The sequence below is a fragment of the Pteropus alecto genome, unplaced genomic scaffold, assembly GCF_000325575.1.
Source record: "Pteropus alecto unplaced genomic scaffold, ASM32557v1 scaffold61, whole genome shotgun sequence".
Classification (NCBI taxonomy): Eukaryota; Metazoa; Chordata; class Mammalia; order Chiroptera; family Pteropodidae; genus Pteropus; species Pteropus alecto.
In genome coordinates this window covers 16081911-16101808 of record NW_006434835.1, presented here as the reverse complement: position 1 = coordinate 16101808, position 19898 = coordinate 16081911, and the positions used below count along the sequence as shown (strand labels likewise).

At 46.1% G+C, this 19898-nt stretch overlaps 1 protein-coding gene across 1 annotated transcript in view; it reads right to left on the bottom strand.

Annotated features, from left to right (window-relative positions):
• The window catches only part of DPYSL5 (dihydropyrimidinase like 5), a 75229-nt gene that overhangs the window by 10354 nt on the left and 44977 nt on the right, over positions 1-19898 (bottom strand). The window contains exons 3-10 of the mRNA XM_015588260.2: positions 14749-14907; positions 12786-12965; positions 12033-12101; positions 10289-10333; positions 8404-8479; positions 7003-7159; positions 2736-2877; positions 1414-1556 (exon numbers count right to left, since the gene is read on the bottom strand). Of these exons, the coding sequence (XP_015443746.1) occupies positions 1414-1556; positions 2736-2877; positions 7003-7159; positions 8404-8479; positions 10289-10333; positions 12033-12101; positions 12786-12965; positions 14749-14907 (971 nt within the window). The remainder of the gene's footprint in view (positions 1-1413; positions 1557-2735; positions 2878-7002; positions 7160-8403; positions 8480-10288; positions 10334-12032; positions 12102-12785; positions 12966-14748; positions 14908-19898) is intronic.

Below are 19898 nucleotides of genomic sequence, written 5' to 3'. Positions count from 1 at the left end.
GTTCAGTGGGAAGGGATGATGCTTGGTGGGGAGAGGTGATGCTCAATGGGGAGGGGTGATGCTCAGCAAGAATAAATTGATGCTCAGTGGGAAGGGATGATCCTCAAAGACTGGTTACTGTGGCCTGAATTGTGTCCCCCCCAAATTTATATGTTGAAGTCCTCACTTCCAATATCAGAATGTGCCTGTATTTGGAGATAAGGCCTTCAAAGAGCTAATTTAAGTAAAATGAGGTCTTATGAGTGGACCCTCATCCAAATTTGACTGGTGACCTAATAAGAGGAAATTGAGACACCAGACATGGACACATAGAGGAAAGCCCATGTGAAGACAGTGGGAGAAGGTGGCCATCTATAAGTCAAGGAGTGAGGCTTCGGAATGAAATCAACCCTGCTGACACCTTGATCTTGCGCTTTTAGCCTCCAGAACTGTGAGATAATAGATTTCTATTGTTTAAGCCCTCCAGTCTGTGGCATTTTTTGAAGCAATCCTAGCAAATGAATGCACTGGGCTAAACTCTAGGGGTCTTTTGCCAACAGCAATCAGAATCAAGCAGACCTACAATGGTGACGGAGACCTGTCCCTGGCTTCAGGACGCAGAACAGGGCTTCTCAAGGGCCCTCCTGGAGAAGACTGTGGGGACCCCGCGTGAGGGTGGGTGGCGGTCCGCAGGGTGAACTTTCTTTCCCATCCCACTTTTTATCTTCAACATCCCAGCATGTGTTTGTCTGTCTTGTTTACTGATAGCTTGTGTACCTCAAAAAGTGCCTGGCAAACAGTGGCCCTTAACAAATACTTGTTGACTGAGTGACATTTAATATTTAACAAGTGATTCCTATCTCCCCTGCTCCAATCGATGAGTAAAAATGATGCTCTCCATCCTGTGGCAGGATCGCTCCTGACCGACTTCATTTTGTTCACTCAGCTGTGTTCATTAAGGCTGTGGGTGTCAAGCGCTGTGTGCTCAAGGTACCACTGCCTCAGTGAGAGAAGCAGAGGGTGAAGGAGCCTGGAACTAAGTGTCAGGATATCTGTCCGGTTCAGCCACTTATTAGCTACATGATGAGGGGAGTCCCTCCACTCTCTGGTCTTAGTTTCTACAATAGTGAAACGGAAATAAGAACTCTAGGCTTAGGTGCTTCTTGGGGTTGTGAGTCAAATCAAATGAGATGATTGGTGTGAAGCAGCTTTGAAACACTGTAAAGTGCTGTGCAGATGGAGATATATTCACTGTTGTGTTCCCAGTACCTGGACTGTGGGAGGCCCTCAAATATTCGTAGAGTTGAACACACGTCAGGGTCATACTTCTCTATGCTAGAAGTAGTGCACAGATGATATGCTTTTGGAGTTCTGTAATGCAAGTTCCTTAAAACCCCAAGCCCCCTAGCCCTGGAGACTAGAAGCAGGTTTTACTTTGTGGCCTCTGGGTCCCACACCACCACGTCGGCATCGGCCCCTGGGATGATGCGGCCCTTGCGGGGATACAAGTTGAGAATCTTCGCTGCGTTGGAACTGGTGACGGCCACAAAACGGTTCTCATCCATCTTTCCTCCAACCTGAAACATTGCAGAAGTGTCAAGTTCAAACAGGCCCTGTGTGGGTGCCTCTAACCCCCAGTCACCCTTGACCCTGGCCTGTGGCCTTTTAGTTGGTCAGAACAATGGTGCTGAGGTGGATGATGATGTGGGTACCATTTCAGATGAGCTGACCTGCTTGGCTTGGTTCCAGGTGCTTCCAGGTGCTCAAGAACAGTGAGAGGGCCCTCGTTTCAAACGGCTGCCTACCTGGTGAAAATCTACCTCCTGAGTGTAAAACCAGCTCTGCTCATATGGATGGGTCAGGAGTCTCCCTCGTCCACAGAGGGACATATACCCTGTGCTCGGGAAAAGCACCTACCCACCTATCCACCCAAGAGGGCACAGTGAACACTCTTTTAGGCGAATTCCTGAGCCATCTCATGGGTCCTTCCTGAACTGGTGGCTTAGTCTTGAAGATATCAAATAAATCTCCTGGAGCTCAAACTCTGTGCTGCATCTAATCTGTGATAGGTTAAGACTAAAAATAAGTATTCTTTATGGGGAGAACAGGTGGTATTCAAATGAGGCCCCAGTCCCTAACTTTATTGAAAAATAATTGGACAAAATATATCAAGAGCCTTAAAAATGTTCAATCTCTTGGCCTAGATACCAACTTCTAGGAATCTGTCCTCAGGAAATAATTAGAAATGTGGACACACACACTCATGGACAAAGAGGTTCTCTGCAGCATTATTTGTAAGTGCAAAAATTTGAAACAGCTGAAAATTCCAAACCAGGGAAGTATTAACTGAAGTATGGTACTTCCATTGGAGGAAATATTATTTAGCCATTAAAAAATGTTTTTAAAGAATTTTTACTGATACAGGAAGATACTCAGATATATAGTTATACGAAAAAAAAGAGGAAAACCATTATTAAAATAATGTATAAGACATGCATAGAACTAGAAAGAAACATACCAAAATATTAATAGTTTAATTTCTCAGTAGGGAATAATGGAGATTTTTTTTTTTCCTAATACTTTTCTGTAGTCTCCAAATTTCTGTACTGGGCCTTATTACCTTTCTGATGGGGGATGGGGTGGGGAGATATATTTGGTTTTGTTTTTGAGTGAAACGAGGAGCCGCAGTTGACCCAAACCTCCTAAGGGTGAAAACTCCCTAGGACCAGGGCAGGGCGGGGCCCCTGAGAACATACCACTCCTCTCTCCCAGACGACGCTCATGCGGTCCTGCACGCCACTCACTCCGTGCGGGATCTTGGTGAAGTCCTCCTTGCCCATAGCTTTCTGCTTTGTGGTGAAAGGCCGATGATCTGATGCCACAATGTTCAGAGTATCACTGGGTAGACAGAAGGACATGACCAGTAAAGGAAAGGAGGCCAGAGTCCCAGAGGGTAGTGACAGGTACAGGGAAAAAGCTGTTGCTTAAAAACCAGGCAAAGCTGATTTCAATCTTAGTTCTGCCACTTAATAGCTGTACGACCTTTGATGAGTTACTTAATCTGTGAGAACCTCAGTTTACTTATCTGCAGAATGGGAATATGTGCTGAATATGGCACAGACACTCTCAGTGTCACAGGAGTCAGAGTCTTTAGGATGTTGACTTTTAAGAGTTAAGATAGTGGGTGGAGAAAAATTGAACTTAAGAGTTTAGCTAAAGTGGAAGGGTGGAGGTAGTTTTATTACCATGGAATCAAACGCAAACTCCCTCTCATCTCCCTCAACCCCCACTAGTCCCTCTTGGCAATGAGCATGTTGCCAAAGGGTAAAACACAAGTTCAATGTTAAGCTTTGCAAATAACTTGGAGCCACGGCCTTCACTGGATGTGGGGGCTCTAATGCTCCAGAAAGAGAAAGGAAGGACAAGACAGAAGTCTTAATAAACCAGCAATGGTATGCAAGTTGACCGGTCCATCGCCACTGCCACCCATGGCGATCATCCTCAGATGGCGGGAGGCCAGCCTCCACGCAAGGCCGCAGGTGGCTAAGGCAGGGCTGTGCTCTCGAGGGGCTCCTGGGCTAGCCAAGAACACAGGGCAGAGACTTACGATAGCAAGAGTGTATACGTGGTGGCAGATCCTCTGCCTAATGAGAGAGGCAGACAGCCAGCCCATGTTCCTGTTGGCCTCAGGAATAGTGAGAGGCAGAGGAGAGAGAATGCCCATATCATTCAAACCAGGACCTCAAGAGGAAACACTCCAGGCAGGCAGGGAGGGGCCTGGCTGGTGCATGGGGACATGTGGGAGAGGGAGACAACTGCTGGGACCACACACTGGGGGACCTGAGAGTCTAATTTACTTTGTAGGAGGCACCAAAGCCTTGTGAGTGCACGTGGGCCGTCTTCAATGCCCGCTTCAGAAGAGGAATCTGGGAGCAGAAGGCATTATTTGGCTTGGCGAGGAGGCGTGTTCTTCAGGGTCTCAGCCATTCCAGGTCCGGCTGCATAGAGGGCTATCTCCACTGTGGGCCTGGCAGGCCTCATCAATCACAGCCAAATGACAGATAACTTTGGCCAAATTCATGGTGAGATGACTTAGCTCTTCCTGTGGCATGGGCTGGCATCTCCCTAGGCCAAGGACACTGTTCTGGGCCCTCTCGGAACCTGCGGGAGGGGCATTTCCACAGAGCAGAGGGTTTGTGCTAAGATGTCCAAGGGCCCCCCACATTCCCTAGGCCTGTGGAACCCACCAGAGATGAGTAGAACCTTTAGAATGTCACTTTCTCCTCCAGATACCCAGGCAGGGCTCGGATCAGAAGAGGCATACGTCAGAGTCATGGGCTGAGGGTCAGGGACCCCAGAGGCAACTCTTCAACTCCCATTCTTTAACCAACAAGTCTTACTGAGCACCCACCTTTCTAAACACGGTCCTACACAGTAGGTGCCCTCTGGGCAGGTGTGAATGGCTGCAGTTACATCCCAGAAGGGCTGGTGAGGTCTCCCCGTGCTGCCTTGAATCTGGGAGATATGAAACACCCATCCCTACTCTTTCAAGTTTAAAACATGATCAGCTTCGTTAATATTTAAAAATTTTACTGGTTCAAATGAAAAAAAATTCTGGTCCCTTAAGAAGTCAGATTTTAAATAAAGGACAAATACTTACATCTATAGACTGTGCTTTTTACCCTGATCTAACCTAAGAAATCATATCCTAAAGTAGATCGTTATGAAGTAGCTTATGTTTTCTTACAGGAATATGATAATTGGCATCTGGGCTTTCTATCAAGTGTTTTGCATATTATCAAGCACCACCAACAGTGTGTCATAAAAGCAAAATTGCAGTAATCATAAATTCCATAAATAACTAAAATGTTAAAACTATGCTCCAAATTCTATAAAACTGCACATATTTACCATATGCACTCATTAAAAAAGGAATTCAAACTATTCTCATAATACTTCATATAAAATTACAATTCTATTTAAATAATTTAAACAAATTTGACAAAATAGGCTAGATATAAAAAACTTAAATTATTCAATTAATAATACTCCCTCCCACCCCTGCCTATTTGCATTTGTGTGGGTTTGGCACTGTAATTTGGGTGGGTTGGAGCATTTTTGTTCTTTCAGTAAATTTGCTTGTGGCAAGCGCAGGTATTTCAAACGATTCTTTGACCTTGAAAGCAAGCCCAAATTATTATAGTGGATACTTATTTGTTTTCGTTCTGTTGATAATAATAGTTTTTTCCCAATGAAAAGCATTTTTAAGAGTAACAGCTGATCTAGCATTTTTCTCTTCATCCTTCCTCTCTCAATTTATTTAAATCTGTTTAAAAACTGCTGCTGCTCAGTATCACAGCAAAACTATGGGACAGAATATAATTACTGCCACTGTGCCACCTCTACCTCCAGAGGCCACAGTCACCCGGGGACCCTACTGACTGCATTCCACCTGTATTTGGAAAGCCTCTGCATCCACACTGTTCTTTAGGTTGTGAACACAGCAGGACGCGGAGCAGGAATTTTCCAGTTGGCAGCCAGGACCGAAAACTAAAGACATGGATAAAACAAGTGCCCCAGTATCTAAAGACAGCCACCTTCAGCTGGGGCTAGTCACTCCCCTCAACTCCCTCACCATCACCCTAGAAGAGGCGTATCCACCACTCCCTGGGTTTGTAAAAGCAGAACACAGCGGGGGAGACTGAAGTAAGTGTCAGAATGGAGAGTCCTGTAGTCTTCCCCGCTTCCTTCTTCACTCTCCCCGTATCCGTCTACCCCAAAGTCACGGAGGGGACATTTCAGAAAGTTCACTTGTGGAGAGCAGAGATGATAGCTGTGGGCATCTGCCTAGGAGGTGGACTAGTGGGCCTGCCTCTGAGCCTCTGGGTGAGGACAGCCGAGAGTTGGGGCTGAAAGCTGTGTGAGCTTCCTCTGGGCCCCAGACACTACAGAAAGCGGCCAGGTTTAAATTGCCTTACCAAGGTCCTTGCTCACAAGGACACTGCTAGTTTTGGACGCTGGGAAGGAGCAGGTAGAAGAGATCAAGCTGGACTCCATTTCCTATATCAGGAGACCATACAAGGGTGGCACAGAGAGCCCACATCACACATGTGCCCTGCACAAGGAGGGCCCCAAAAGCCAGTTACTTTTAGTCTCTTTCCTTCCCTACCCCCAACTCAAGGATGGGGGGGCAGTTAGATTAGTAATAAAGGGGTGGGGTGATTCTTCTCCATACCCGAGTACACATCTGTACTCCTACATTAGTTCTTGCTGCTTCTCAGGCTGACTTTTAAACTGAACTGGACTTTGACAGCCAAAAGGGAAGAGAAAGCAATGACCTGTAACCGAAATGTCACTAGAGCAGAGAAAGAAGTTGCAAGCAGTTATTGGGACAAAACAAAATCTTTTCATGTTTGTTTCCCACCAGATCCAGACTGTTCATTAAACCATTTCCTTTAGATTTGGATCGAATGGTAACAAGCAGTGTTAGAAAAAGAGAAGCTAGAGAAAAGGAGGCCTGGAGGGAGAGCACGAAGAGAAAGAGGGAGAAGGTGCCGAGGAAAAAGGAAAAAGGGGAGAGGAAGGGGAAAGGAAGGAGAGAGGTGCACGCAAGCAGAGAAAACCACACGGGAACCAGTAAGACGGAGAGGTAAAGAAAAAGAAGAGATAGAAAGGGCCGCGCAGGGTAAGTCAGATGCCACATCCTGTATCTCTAGGCTTTCGTGTAAGATATCAATGCCCTTTGAAATTCTGAATAACCACTGTTCGCAGTTTTATATATGCTCTTTACTCGTACACCACAGAAGCTCTCATTCTAAATTAAGTGGTCATAGGGGCCCCATGGGATGACAATTATCTGATGGGCTCTGAAGAAGGTTAACAAAAGCAAAATTATCCTTCCGGCACAAAGAAATCAAAACTTAGGTAAGATTTAGGGCCTCTACATCGAGTTCACGGAATGGCATGCGTTATGAGTTAATGATGTGCCATGGGGCCCCGGCAGGCCTGGCTGAAATGTCTTACTTGGCCAGCAGGCTCATGAGGTAGGTTGAGGTGTTGGTGTCCAGTCTCAGGGGAGGCACCGTGACATAGGCGGCTGCGTGGGACCAGTCCTGGTGGTAGTAGTGCAAGCCTGTCAGTGTGGCATGGGCAGTGGTAGTCTCGGCCAGCACGACTTTCCCTGGAAGAAGAAGGGTGAAGCCATAACTGGGAAGCCAGTGAACCCGAGAGACCACTGATCTGAGCCTCTCATTTGATAGGCGATGGAGGTAAATAAAGTTGAGAGAGGAAGGGACTTGCCCAAGCTCACTCGCGTGTTTGAGATCATGGTTGGGTTCAAGGCCAGAGTCCTCTCATTTGATAGGCGATGGAGGTAAATAAAGTTAGAGAGAGGAAGGGACTTGCCCAAGCTCACTCGGGTGTTTGAGATCATGGTGGGGTTCAAGGCCAGAGGGCTCCCTATCCCCATGCTGACTCCGGGTGAGGAGAACAGAAGGGCGAGGGCGCCGAGGCAGGGCAGCACCAAGTGGCACATCAAGGAGCGTGGTTTGGATGGTGCTGCAGGGTGTTGATGGGAGGATGGAGGGCTGTGAATGCCATGCTAAGTGGGCAGCTAGACTGTTTTCTGAGCAGGCAGGTACTGTGAGCACCTTTAGGAGAATTGCCGAGAGTGAGATCTGTACCAGGGGCTGGAGGGCAGGGAGATGGAGGTGAGATCCAGTCAGGAGGCTGGGACAACAGTGCAGGTGAGGTGCCTGAGGGGCTCCCCCAGTGGAGAGGCAGGATCTAGAGGGCAGTATGGTGGGAAGGCTGGAAGCCCTTGCTCCTGATTTATATTCTCAGGTTTGTGACCGTGACTTTGTTTCTCCTGTTACTGGGATCTCACTGGCACCCTGAGCCAGGCTGGGACTACAATCAAGTACGAAGCCTGCAGGTGTTGTCAGGTGCTCAGCTGCAGTAGACACACAGGTGCCAGGGCTTGTACATAGGGTGCCAGGTGGCTGTAAGGGAAGTTAGGTCCACAAACTGTTATTTCTCCAGGGACTTCCCATGAAGTCCAATGAAATGTCCATTGGAACTGGTCCAGGATTTCGTGTTGGTTACCAAGGCAACCACTAGTAAAACCCAAGAGGCCAGAAAGATCTCAATTAATGGGTCAACTGAAAACTTGAAACATTTTGCCAAATCCAGGAGGTGACAGACATTTTTGTAAAGCTGTTATGCATACAAGTGTGCAGAGGAAAACACTGGTTCTAAGGGACTGAATCCGGGCTAGTGCAGTATGCTTCTAGGGGGACAGGAGATGGGGAAGGGCAGGCTCACGGCTGGGCCTCAGGAGCCAGGGCCAGGTGCGCAAGGAGCTAGTGGGCCCCTCGAGCTCCGACCCCATCACACGGCCCCATCCATTCCAGCCCACGGATTTACCTTGCATCTTAGCAGCTGCAATAACGTCACCGGCCGAGATGCTGGACACGTTGACCAGATAGATGGGACAGTGAGTCTAAACACAGAAGTGTGGCAGCAAGGAGAGAGCATCAGTCCCTTAAACCCAACATGCGCCACCATAACCCCGGCCAAATCGAGCCTGGCCCCAGCACCTCTCTCTGTGTCGCTCGGCCCCACCCACAGGGTGACGCTCTTTTCAGGACTGGCAGCCAAAACACAAGCTTCAGGGGAACTGTGTGAAGCAAGGGGGTGGCAAGCAGCACCCGGCACCAGAGCCCAACAGGGGCAAGATGTCAACAGCTAACCCTCGTGTGCATTTTCTACCAACTGACAAAAGGCTATTTATAATTTAAAACAAGGGACTATTTTAATTTCCTGTTCATGAACATAATGACTTAGAGATAGTCGTATATCATATCCCATATCTAAAATCACGATACCTGCCATCTGAGGGCTGCTTTATCTGTAGACAGAAAAAAAATACAGGGGGGTTCAGGGTTCAGAGTCTACACCAGACAGGACCGGTCTTACAAATGGACACCTGGATTGTAATACTGATTAGCTTTTCCTCTACCGAGCTGTGTGGCCATGCTCTATGGCTTAACTTCTCTGGGCATATGTTGCAGCTAAAAACCAGGAGTTACCCTTTTGTTGTTCAGATCCTTCCTTCTTCTGGGGTGAGTTTCCATCAGGAGGTAATTGATAACACAACAATTCTTATGACAGTAAAACAATGTCCTTGTCCAGCCCCCAGACTTATACACTGCTAGTGGGAAACTGTGTTCCCAACTGTTTTTCTGATGCCTTCCTTGCTTATCAAATTAGGAGGACTGAGGGTTCAGGAGCTGACATTTGACGTGCTTGGCACAAATTTACTGACTAATTCTGAGACCAGCTGGACCTTCAATCTCTCTGTTTTTCTCCGGTTTTCCTAACACCACACCTTCGTGCCTACGTCCTTCGGGGTAGCCCGGGTCTTTCCAGAGTGGAGCTTCTCAAGCGTTAGTGCCCTTAGAATCATTGGTGGGTCTGTTAAAAGACAGATTGCTGGGGGCATCACTCTGTTTCTGATTTAATAGGTCTGGTGGAGCCTAAGAATTTGCATTTCTATGTTCCTATTTCTAACAATCGATGCTAATGCTGCTGGTTCAGGGACCACACTTAGAAAACCTGCGTTCTGAAGAGGTACTTCAGATTATCTAAGCAAATCGAACTCTTTAAAGTCAGAGGAAGAAATGACCTTCGTACAGGGCTCTGCCGTTTATAAAGTGCTTCTTCCATGACTCCTTTGATTCTCACAACCGCCCTGTGAGAAGTGAGTGATATTATCACTCCAACTGGAGGTAATAAACTAGTGTATCAGAGCAGGTGAGTGACTTGCATATGATCAAAAGCTCGTATTTGGTAAAGTCCCCACATCTCTAGCTCATTCCCACTGCCACATGCATCAGTGCCCCCTGACCCGGACAAGGATTTACCCCGAATCACACCAAGGAAAAACCATGAATGGCCCAGAGGCAGAGGTTTAAACCATAAGTCTCCAAGCACGGTGTCTACTATTCCCCTACAAGATGCAGATTCCAGCTATAGTGAGGCTCAGTGGTGCCCCACCTTGCCCTGCCTCCTTTGGGAGACTTTTCTATTTGAGCACTGAAGCCAGGCTAAGTGGGGGTGGAACGGAGAACTGGTAGCAAGGAGGACCCCCACCCAGTTTGTGGGCATGACAATGTTCATTCAGCAAACAGTTTGGGGGTTCTGTGAGCCAGGCATGATGCTAGCACACTGAGCAGAATGAGATTCTGTGCAGGTTGGCTTCTGATCCCAGATTCGAGACTGGGATTAGGGTGAGCTGGGGTCTACTTACCCTATTTGCAATCGTGATAACTCGGTGAGTAGCTTCAGCTTCCAGCTGTTAGAAACAAAGAGCGGGAAGAAAACAAGCTTCACCATCTCCCCCGAGCAAGCCCATGTCTGCCTGACAGCCCACCTTGTAGAAGGTGTTGGAATATCCGACATGGGGCCAAGTGTCCCCACAGGGCTGGCTCGGGGCAAGCCCTGGGCAGGGGCACCAAGCTCTAACTGCCTCTGCTCACCCTGAGAGAACCCTAAGACTTAGTACAGCGGGCACATCTTTGCCCGATGCTTCTCAGGGTTAAAAAGCAATAAAACAAAAGCCAATGAAAACCTGGAGTCACATCTCTCCCTGTTTTCTGGTGTATTCTCTCCACAGCCACCTCGTCACTGTAGCAAAGGAGAGACGCTGACTGATATCAAGCTGGAAATTAGCCTAGATTAGGGTTTCTGAAGCTCAGTACTATTGACATTTTGGGTTGGATAGTTCTTCGTGGTGGGAGGCTGTCTGAGCATTGTAGAATCGTCAGCGGCATCCCTCACCCCTACCCACTAGATGCCAGTAGCACCCCACCCCTCAGGTGAGATAACCCAAACTATCTCAAGACGTTTTTAAGTGTCTCTTGGGGAACAACATCTCCCCTGGCCTAGACCCAGGACCCTCCCACTCTTAACCAACAGATGATGACGGCGATAATTGTTGCTATTTCTACTGCTAGAGTCAAAGCCTTGCTCTTCCCCTCATGCAACTCGACAAAGCGCAGTCCTGTACCCTCCTCCTGTTCTCACAGGCACAGCATTTACTTTGTTTGCTGTATCTGGTGCATCGTTCTCCACCAATTCTTAGGTGCCATAACAGGAGCTATATTCAAGAGCTCTGACGGACAGGGGCAGACCCAGGGCAGAGGTAAGGTGGGACCATGGCTGGCTCATTACAGGCCAGCCCGGCTCCTGGTGATGGCTGTACCATCACACACTGTTTCCGGCTCCGCATCCCTCAAGGCCTCCCCATCAATCAATCCCTCATGGGCACCCAGCCACCATTCTGCATTTAAGGTTTTGAAGAAATGGAAAACAGCTTTCCCCTCACAAACGGCAGGGGATGTCTGAACAGGGTCACAGGGCAAGATTACATCATCTGTCTAATGTGGTCCCTCGAGAGCAGAGTTCTTTAGCAGGGGACTCAGGGCCATTTGTACCAATGTCCTGCAAAACTATGCAAGGATAAAACCGGGGGGCAGAAGGAGAGCAGGGCTCTTAGTTATTGTCTCAGTGAGTAATAAGGTAACATGGGAGAAAGAGATGGACACGTAGATGCCTCTGGTTTTTGGTGGGAAAGGTCTGAAGTCTTCCTCAGATGCTCAAAGGGGTCTCATCCCCAAACGCTGAGCCACTGGCTTATAGTCTGGAACGTCTCCTAACATCTGAAGAAACATACCTTTTGGTTTATCTTTTCTGTCCTGATTCAGTTTTGGGTAAAGCAACCCCTGGTGTGCTCACTATTTCCCTCAGATCCTTGAAATCAGACTCAAATGAGGTGGTCTGGTTTCCCCAAAATTGCCTTTCCCAGGGAAGCTCAAGGCCAAGTCAGCCTCAGCATGGAGGAAACTGTTCCCTAGGAAGATTCCGGGTGGGAATTTCACCCACGGAGAAAGCGATAGCATGCACTTATATTTACCGATGTCTCTTCTATCCTAAAGATTCTGTGAATCTGCAGGAAAGAAGCTGACAAAGGACACACAGGAAGTCTTCCTCACCTCCTCTGGACGACTGATCTCGATGCCTTCTGGGCCTGTGATACCCAAATCTAGCGCCTCCTTAGCACCCTGAAAAATAGCAAAATAAAGAAAATTGAGAATCATAGAGATACAAAAAAACAAAACAAAACACACACACACACAAAACACTGAACCCAAGGGACTGTAAAATATGCTAGACACGGCCCATTCTAGTAGGCTTGCTACTTTCCTCACTTCTTTAATATTCATCTTCTAAAGAAGGCAGGATAATTACAGGGCTGTCTTTTAGGAAGGCTCTTGAGTCTCACTTCATAATAAGTGAAAAATCTTTTCCTCTTAAAAAATACAGTTTTGTAGCTAGTGAAGGGACCGGGGACACCAAAGACAAGCACTCTTTATTGATCTGAAAGTCATAATTTCCTTGCCGGAAAGCTCATTAAAATATTTCTTAGAGGTGCTCTAAATCCCTTTGCTATCATGGAATTTAAATATCATTATCATTAGAATTAAGACATCATCATCTAAGACTTAGAAGCCTTTTTGTACTATAAAGATAGACGTTTTTTACAGATAATAGAAAAGTTTGGATTTTTCTGACAAAGATTTTTCATCTGGGGTATTAAACATTAAACATTCTTTTACATTAAACTTTCTTTTACAACTTGTTTTGTCTGAAACCTTGTAGGACAGGTAATGGGCGGTCAGGAATCCCCCTGAGAATTCTCTACCGGGACCCCAGCCCCTCTCCCCCAACATTCTCCACTGCCTTGCCTCCGCCACGAGCTCCCCATTTTCAGCGTGGACTCGGGCGATTGCCCCAATGTCTTTGCAAGCGTGCAACACTTGGTACAGCTCACTGTCCCGAAGCATATACAAGTCCTTGTAGGTCATGAACATCTGGAACGAGTTGACACCCTTCTCTCTCACCAGTGTCTCCATTTCTGCTTTCACCTGGAAAGCAAAATGCAAAGGCAATGCCACACGGGTACAGATGTTCAAGAGGCTGACCGGCAGCTGCTGGCCCGGCACGGAAGAGACCCTGTGGTCTGTTCCCCCGACCTCATCATGGGAGTGGTGTTCCAAGGGAGGCACAATAATGATAAAAATCTAGATACTCTGGGGAAAATCTAATTTAGGAACTAAGCAGAATATAAACAAATCTATGTGAATAAGGAGACTCCTCCTAACGTTATTTATATTAAGGAAAAATGGAAGCAACGTTGGTCTGATGATAAGAAAATAAATCGAGGTTCATCAACCTGACAAAACGTCAGATGGCCATTGCACTGATGGTCACGAAGGCCATGCAGCCAAATAGAAACACTCACACGTAAGCAAGAGTTACTGTGTAAAAAGCACATGTAAAAAGAAGGAAATGAGCTAAAACAACAGTGATTGTGTTGCAGTGGCCAGATTATGGGCTTCCTTTCTTTTCTATTTTTAAAATCTGGAGTTAGAAAAAATTTATTTGATTATTAGAGAACAAATGTAAAATTCTTAGATGCATGAAAATCCCCGCAACCTCTGGGGGCGTAGGCATGTCTGGCCTGACCTCAGTGTGCTGAGAATCTGATGGGGCCGTCTAATCCGGGCCAGCCCTGGGAGGGGAAACGGAGAAAGGCTTGGGTGTAGGGGTCGCCCATCCAGGAGAATGTCTGAAACGGACAAAACTCCCGTATGAGAAAAGGAATGGCTGTCATTCAGTGTGGTCTGTACCCTAAGCCTGGTATAAGGAGGGAGGTCTTCATGGTGTGAGGCTTGGGGGGGCCTCCGAGGCCTTTCATAAGCACCAGGTTGAAATCACGGAAGGGACCCGAGGACAGAAATACAGTGAGGCTGTGAATGACCCTCTCAGAAGGGAGCCAGGCCCTTCGGACCAGGGTCCACAGCTGAAGAATTTCGTAAAACTTCTTAATGCTTATTTATTTTTATGACTCCGGGGCATCCACCCAAGAATTGACACGTGGCGATGAATAAATAATCAATGAAAGAATGAATATCCAGGTTGCTTCCCTGGGGGTAATAAGCAGTAAAACCCCAGAAACAAAGCAAAATCTACTTGCCTGTCTATCTATTTTCAGGAAGAGCAAGAAGTGGGAATGTGGGAAGAGGGGACTGGACTCTGGCCCTGCGGCCTGTGGCAGGAAAGCCAGGGGCCAGGGGCCTGGGCTGAGCTGAGAAAGGGCTCAGCGGGAGCCAGCTTAGGCCATACACCAGGAGCAGCCTCAGGGCTCTCGGAGCAGAAGCTGGGCTCCAGTAGGAAGGAAGTGCCCCAGTCCATTTTAACCAGGCAGCACCAAGCCAGGACAGGACCCTCTGTTCTGAGACCTCAGCTCAGTGCTGTCACTCCCAGCACAAAAATGATACGACCCTCAGAGCCTGACCCTTGCTGAGCCCATCACTCAGCAGCATCCCCATTGGTGTCAGAGGCATTTTAATATTAAGCATTTGGAGACTCTGAAAGTCTTGGGGTCAGAGTGAGGAGCCAGTCCGGAGGTCTCCTGTTGTAAACTTTGTATCTGTTGGAAAGCTGGCTCTTTAAATTAGGCAGGACAGGTCCACGCACCCCCTTGTAGAATCACGAGTTTATTTTCTTTTGCTTTTGGTGGGGTTAGAATGGTGGTGGGAGAGGTGTCCCCCGCCTGCGAGAGAACACCACACCCGAGCTGGCTGCCACCAAATGGCCCCTCTGCCTAAAAGAGCATTTGTTTTTCTTTTAAGATTCCATGGTTACCTTGGGTGCCCACCAGGTGATCCCCACGTGGAGGGCGTAGTCACAGCAGACCTTGGGGTCAGCTAGACCCCGGCACTTCTCATAGGCATCCACAAGGGAGGTCTCCTTGTCAGGCAGGACGTGGCCGATGATCATGGTGGTCCCTCCAACTAGGGCTGCCTGGGGAGACAGAAAAGCAGTCTCATCACACCTCTTCCCATGCCCAAGTCTCTGACATGGGGAGACATGGGGTCCTTGGGTAGACATTCAGGACCACCACAGACTCTACCTCACGAGAGGCTGAGGCCCAAATGCAGCAATGTTTGGGAAACTGTAGGAGCTTTCTGGAGGTGCAGGAGCCGGGGTGTAACTATCACTACTGGGGATCCGGCACGCAAACTTGTTTCCTCCTCTCCTTGGGTTGCAGCTCTGCACTTTGGAAAAACCACTAAGCATATTATCCAACCCCTATTTCCCAATGAGAAGATCTCCCCCCACATGCACATGATTTTTGGCCAACCTGAATATATAGACGGCACAATCAAATATTTACATATGACATTAACCATGATCGAATGTCTACTTATCATATTTATTTAGTTACACACATATATTTAAACCACAATGAATAAAATATCGATTTGGCTATATTGTTTTGTTTTATTCTCTCAGAGTTCATGAAATAATTCTATTCAAAATTTTCATACATGTCTTCAACATCAAAGTCTTTGTCTTCAGTTTTTCCAAGCACATGAACTTCATTTCCATCTACCTTGTTTGAGATAGAGCACTTTTTAGATCCCTGTATGATCTGTCAGTGAAATTTACCCTATCTACTCTCTCTACAAGATACCACTTGAAAAGAAATCTTTAAAAAGCTTCTCTTGTGATCAATCACAAAGCATACTCCTAGGAATAATGACCAAATCTGTATTAAAGATCCTCTCCTCCCTCCTTTTTTAAACCAGTTTGGTCAGGCGACCTCCATGAGCTTCCAAAACCAGCACTGACCAAAGCCCATTCCAGGCTAACGTGCTGTTCCCAAACAAAACTTTATTAAAATTATAGTAAGTGAGATGGGATCCCATAATATGAGAGACTTTGTGAAGACTCTGGTATAAGGTAACTCTCCTTTTCTGGTGAGTAAAAGTTTGGACAAAACCTGTCCTATTTGGGTCTTTCAGTGATTTGGAATCAGTGCCAAGTTTGACTCCTTGCTATGCCTCTTCCCAGCTGGATAACCTTAGCCAGGTGACTTAACGTCTCTGAGATGCAGATTCTTTACCTACACAATTGGAATAGCTTCCTTTGCTGGATGGTTGTGAAAGTCAAATGAACTATCACTTATAGAGTGGACTTAGGGAGTGGACTTCGGAAAGTCTTGTCTTAATGTGTATATTTAATCATTCAGAACTTAGCCATTTGTCTGTTTTCTGTGGGACAGAAAAACAGCACAACGAAATTTTCTTAATGATTTCTTGCTTCTCTATTCAGTTAAATCCTTGATCGCACATCAGAAATATTGCCGGGGAATAAGAACTAAAGAATTTTAAAAAATCAAACAACAATTAAAATGTGAATTCTTGCAACACTGATTCTAATGCTGACCCTGGTTGGGCCACTGAGACTACTCCCCATGTCGTCATGGGAAACCCCAGAGTCTGACTTCTTGCATAGCTTAAAGCTACCAACAGAGGGTGGCAGTTCTGCACTACCCATGCAGGAACCGTGGTGGGGGAGGCGGAGAAAGGGAGAGCCGGGGAAGAGCCGCAGACTGTAGCTTTACTAGCTGCCTTCTATTTCTGATTTGGCTGGATTGTGCCAGGCTGATTCATCCTCACGGCAGGTGGTTGTACTCTACGTATTTTGTCCTGAAATGCATTTCTTGCTATTACATATGGACATGGGGGTGTCTGGTAGATTGGGATTTTACACACTAAATTATTTTATTTTTCTGTGGTTCTAGATTGCTTTCCTTTGTACGCCCTGTGGTATTAGAGAGAAAAAAGGGAACCTGGAAACAGCAGTGTGATAAGAGAGCTGAGATTGTTCTTAATATCTGTGGGTCTCAGAACCAGAGTAGAAAAGGAAGTCCACGTGCTGAATCTCTAAATAGTTAAAAATTACAGATTAAGCTACAAACTGTTACAGTCTGTCCTCCTACTCTGACAAACATATGATCATAATGACCAATGAGGCCAGATTTGAATTTAGAATTCTTGGAGGCCGAGCAGTTCTGAGCTACATTGCAGGGGATGCTGGCCTTCAGCCTCTGCAGCTGCCCCCAGCCCACACCTCCTGACCCTGGATACATCCTGCAGCCCTCAGATCTAAGCTCTGTTCAGTCCCTGCAAAATTCTGCCAATGAGTCTAGGTGTGCACACGCTGGTCACAGAATCAGGCTTGTGTAGGCCCTGGAAGTGTTCAGGCCATTTGTTGGACCACAGTGTGGTCTCGGCATGGGAAATTAGCCTCTGGGCAGACATCACCCCTCTAGCCTGTGTCTCAGGATGGTCACTGAAAAGGCCCTGGAAGGAGTCAGGAGCATCAGACAGTGGTGCTGACTTTCCCACTTACTGTTGCAAGCCAGGGACAGTTCCGTGCCTGCTCTGCACCTCGCCTCTCCGGGGCACAGAGAGGATTATGTGGCAATGGACGTGAGCATCTACAAGCTGGGAAGGGGCACAGAAATATCTGGAATTATTTCTGCTGTTACCCAGGCCTCAAAACAAGAGTTTAATGAGATCAGCAAACACTCTCCCAGCTGCAGTTTCGAGCACTTGTTTTCCTCTCAGGCAAGAGACGCACAGAGCTGGCTTTTAAAATATGTACAGTTCCTACCCACGGGATGAATGCCGACAAGCTCAGTCTTCGCGGGAATGCGATATCACAGATGTGACAGACCTTTTTACTGTCATCCCCCACAAGACAGCCTTGCAGAAATCAACAGCCGAGCATGACCTGATCCTGTTCCTCAAGCTTTCAAAAGGATTCTGTTTACGAATAAGTGACTGTTAAATGTTCACAACTGTTTTTACGCAAAAATGGTGTTGGTTAAGCAAGCTGTGGAAGATCTTTCACGGAAGTCAATAGAAGTGATGCTCGTGGAGGCTAAATCTAACATGGAAAAAGGGTGATGTTATGAGTGAAAAAGGCAGAATCCAATATGTGTATTCAAGATGCTTACAACTATGTTTAAACACACACACACCCACATGAAGAAAAAAAAATGGAAGGAAATATACCAAAACATTAACAATGACTGTTTTGCGGTAATGAGATTCTGAGTAATTTATTTTTCCTAATTTCCTAAAATTTATTTAATAGAATGTATTACTTTTATAATATATATTTAAAATTAAATTTAGAGGAAGCTTAAACTATTTAAAATTTAGTTAACCATGCTTATGGGCTTAAAATACTTTTCTTTTAAAGTTATGAAACATTTCAACCATACAGTAAAAATGTGGAAAATAATACAACGCATACCCATTAACAGAGGTTAATAGTCTTGCTGTATTTACATTTCATGCTTTTTTATAAAAGAATAAAATGAAATATTTCCAATACAACTGAAGCCTTCCTTATTTCCCATCCCTCTCCCCTGAAGTTGATTAAAAATTTCTACCATCTATGTTTTTTTATGCTTTTATTATTTGTTTTATGAATGTTTTTTTAAAAAAGTATACAAATGGTATTGTACTGTCCATATCCTTTTGCAACTTGCTTTTTTCACTCTTTCATTAAGATTTATTTATGTAGATTTATTTTATTCATTTTAATTCATTATATGAACATTCCTCCAGGTATGTATTCACGTCCGGGTTCAAGACATTTACGGCCACACGCATTCTTGAGCACACATGAGTGGTCCCGGAATTCAGGGTCTTATGTTGCCAGGAAGTGGAATTGCAGCTTTGTGACACATGTGCATCTCTTACTATACCAGACATGACATGGAACAGCTAACTCACGAGGGCCTCCTGGAGCCTGGTGGCTGACGGAACTGCTCATTTACCAACCTGAGTCCTTACCGGTTTCTTTCTTTCTTTCTTTCTTTTTTTTTTTACATAAACTGCTGCCCAGCCAATCATTCCCCATTGTGTCTGGGGCATTCGTTTTTATTGTGAACATGGGACTTCACATCTCTCACTATAATGTTAATAGGACATTAAGAACATGTGTTTAACCAACAGACACAGCACATTTGGCAGGCAAGGAAACATAATTTTACTATTTCAAAAGGTTCCATTATTTTGTTTTCGACATTCATGATGTACTGCTGGGTAAATCTGGACTTATTTGATGCCCAGTAATGTTGCCACCATTTGCTCTCCAAGAAAACCCAATGCACTTAATGGTAAATGCATTTTATGACACGGTTTCCAGGCACACAATTGGCAAGAACCTGTACCGAACGCAACTGAAACCTCTTCTAAATGTCATCGTTATGCTGCAGAAGTTATCGGACCACTGCGGGGTACACGGGGGTCTCCATGTTGACCAGGGACCTGCTCAGCAAGTTGAAGAGAAATTTCAAATATGATTTATTTGCTGACATCATGCTGTTGGCGAGAACAATGTATTCACACTTCCTGGCGTCATCAGGGCAAATCACCGGGAGACACTCTCTTATCATCTATCTACATTGCTGCAGCTCTCATCGTGCTTTGCTGAGTTCCCAGCAGCAATGTTTTCCCCCCCTCTCCCACTCCACCCCATCCTCCCGAAAGAAAAGGTTTGGTCCTCTTGCTCCAAGGCCAAGAACCAATAGGTCAAGGGACAAACTTTGTGCTCAGCTGTTGAGAAGGCACTGGAGCCAGAGCTAATCCATGGGGTTTTTCCTTGAGGGTAGGGGAGAGACTTCCTAGAGCATATTTTCATTCCTGTGCACAGAAATTTTTTGAAAGAGTGACTGGAATCAGGAAAGCAGTATCTGCTACCATCCAGCTGTACAGATGAAGGGCAACTCAATCTTTGAAGACTGAGAATCAACTCACAAGTACATGGATGTGCTTTGCAAACTAAGTGAAAGGCAGATGTTTCTGCATTTCTGAATGTGGCTGGGAAAGCCATCGTCTGGGCAGATGGATTTGCTTCCCTTGGAATTGCTGAACCACTTACTTTTCTTTTCACATTAAAATTATCTTCCAACTTTAACTCACATGCTC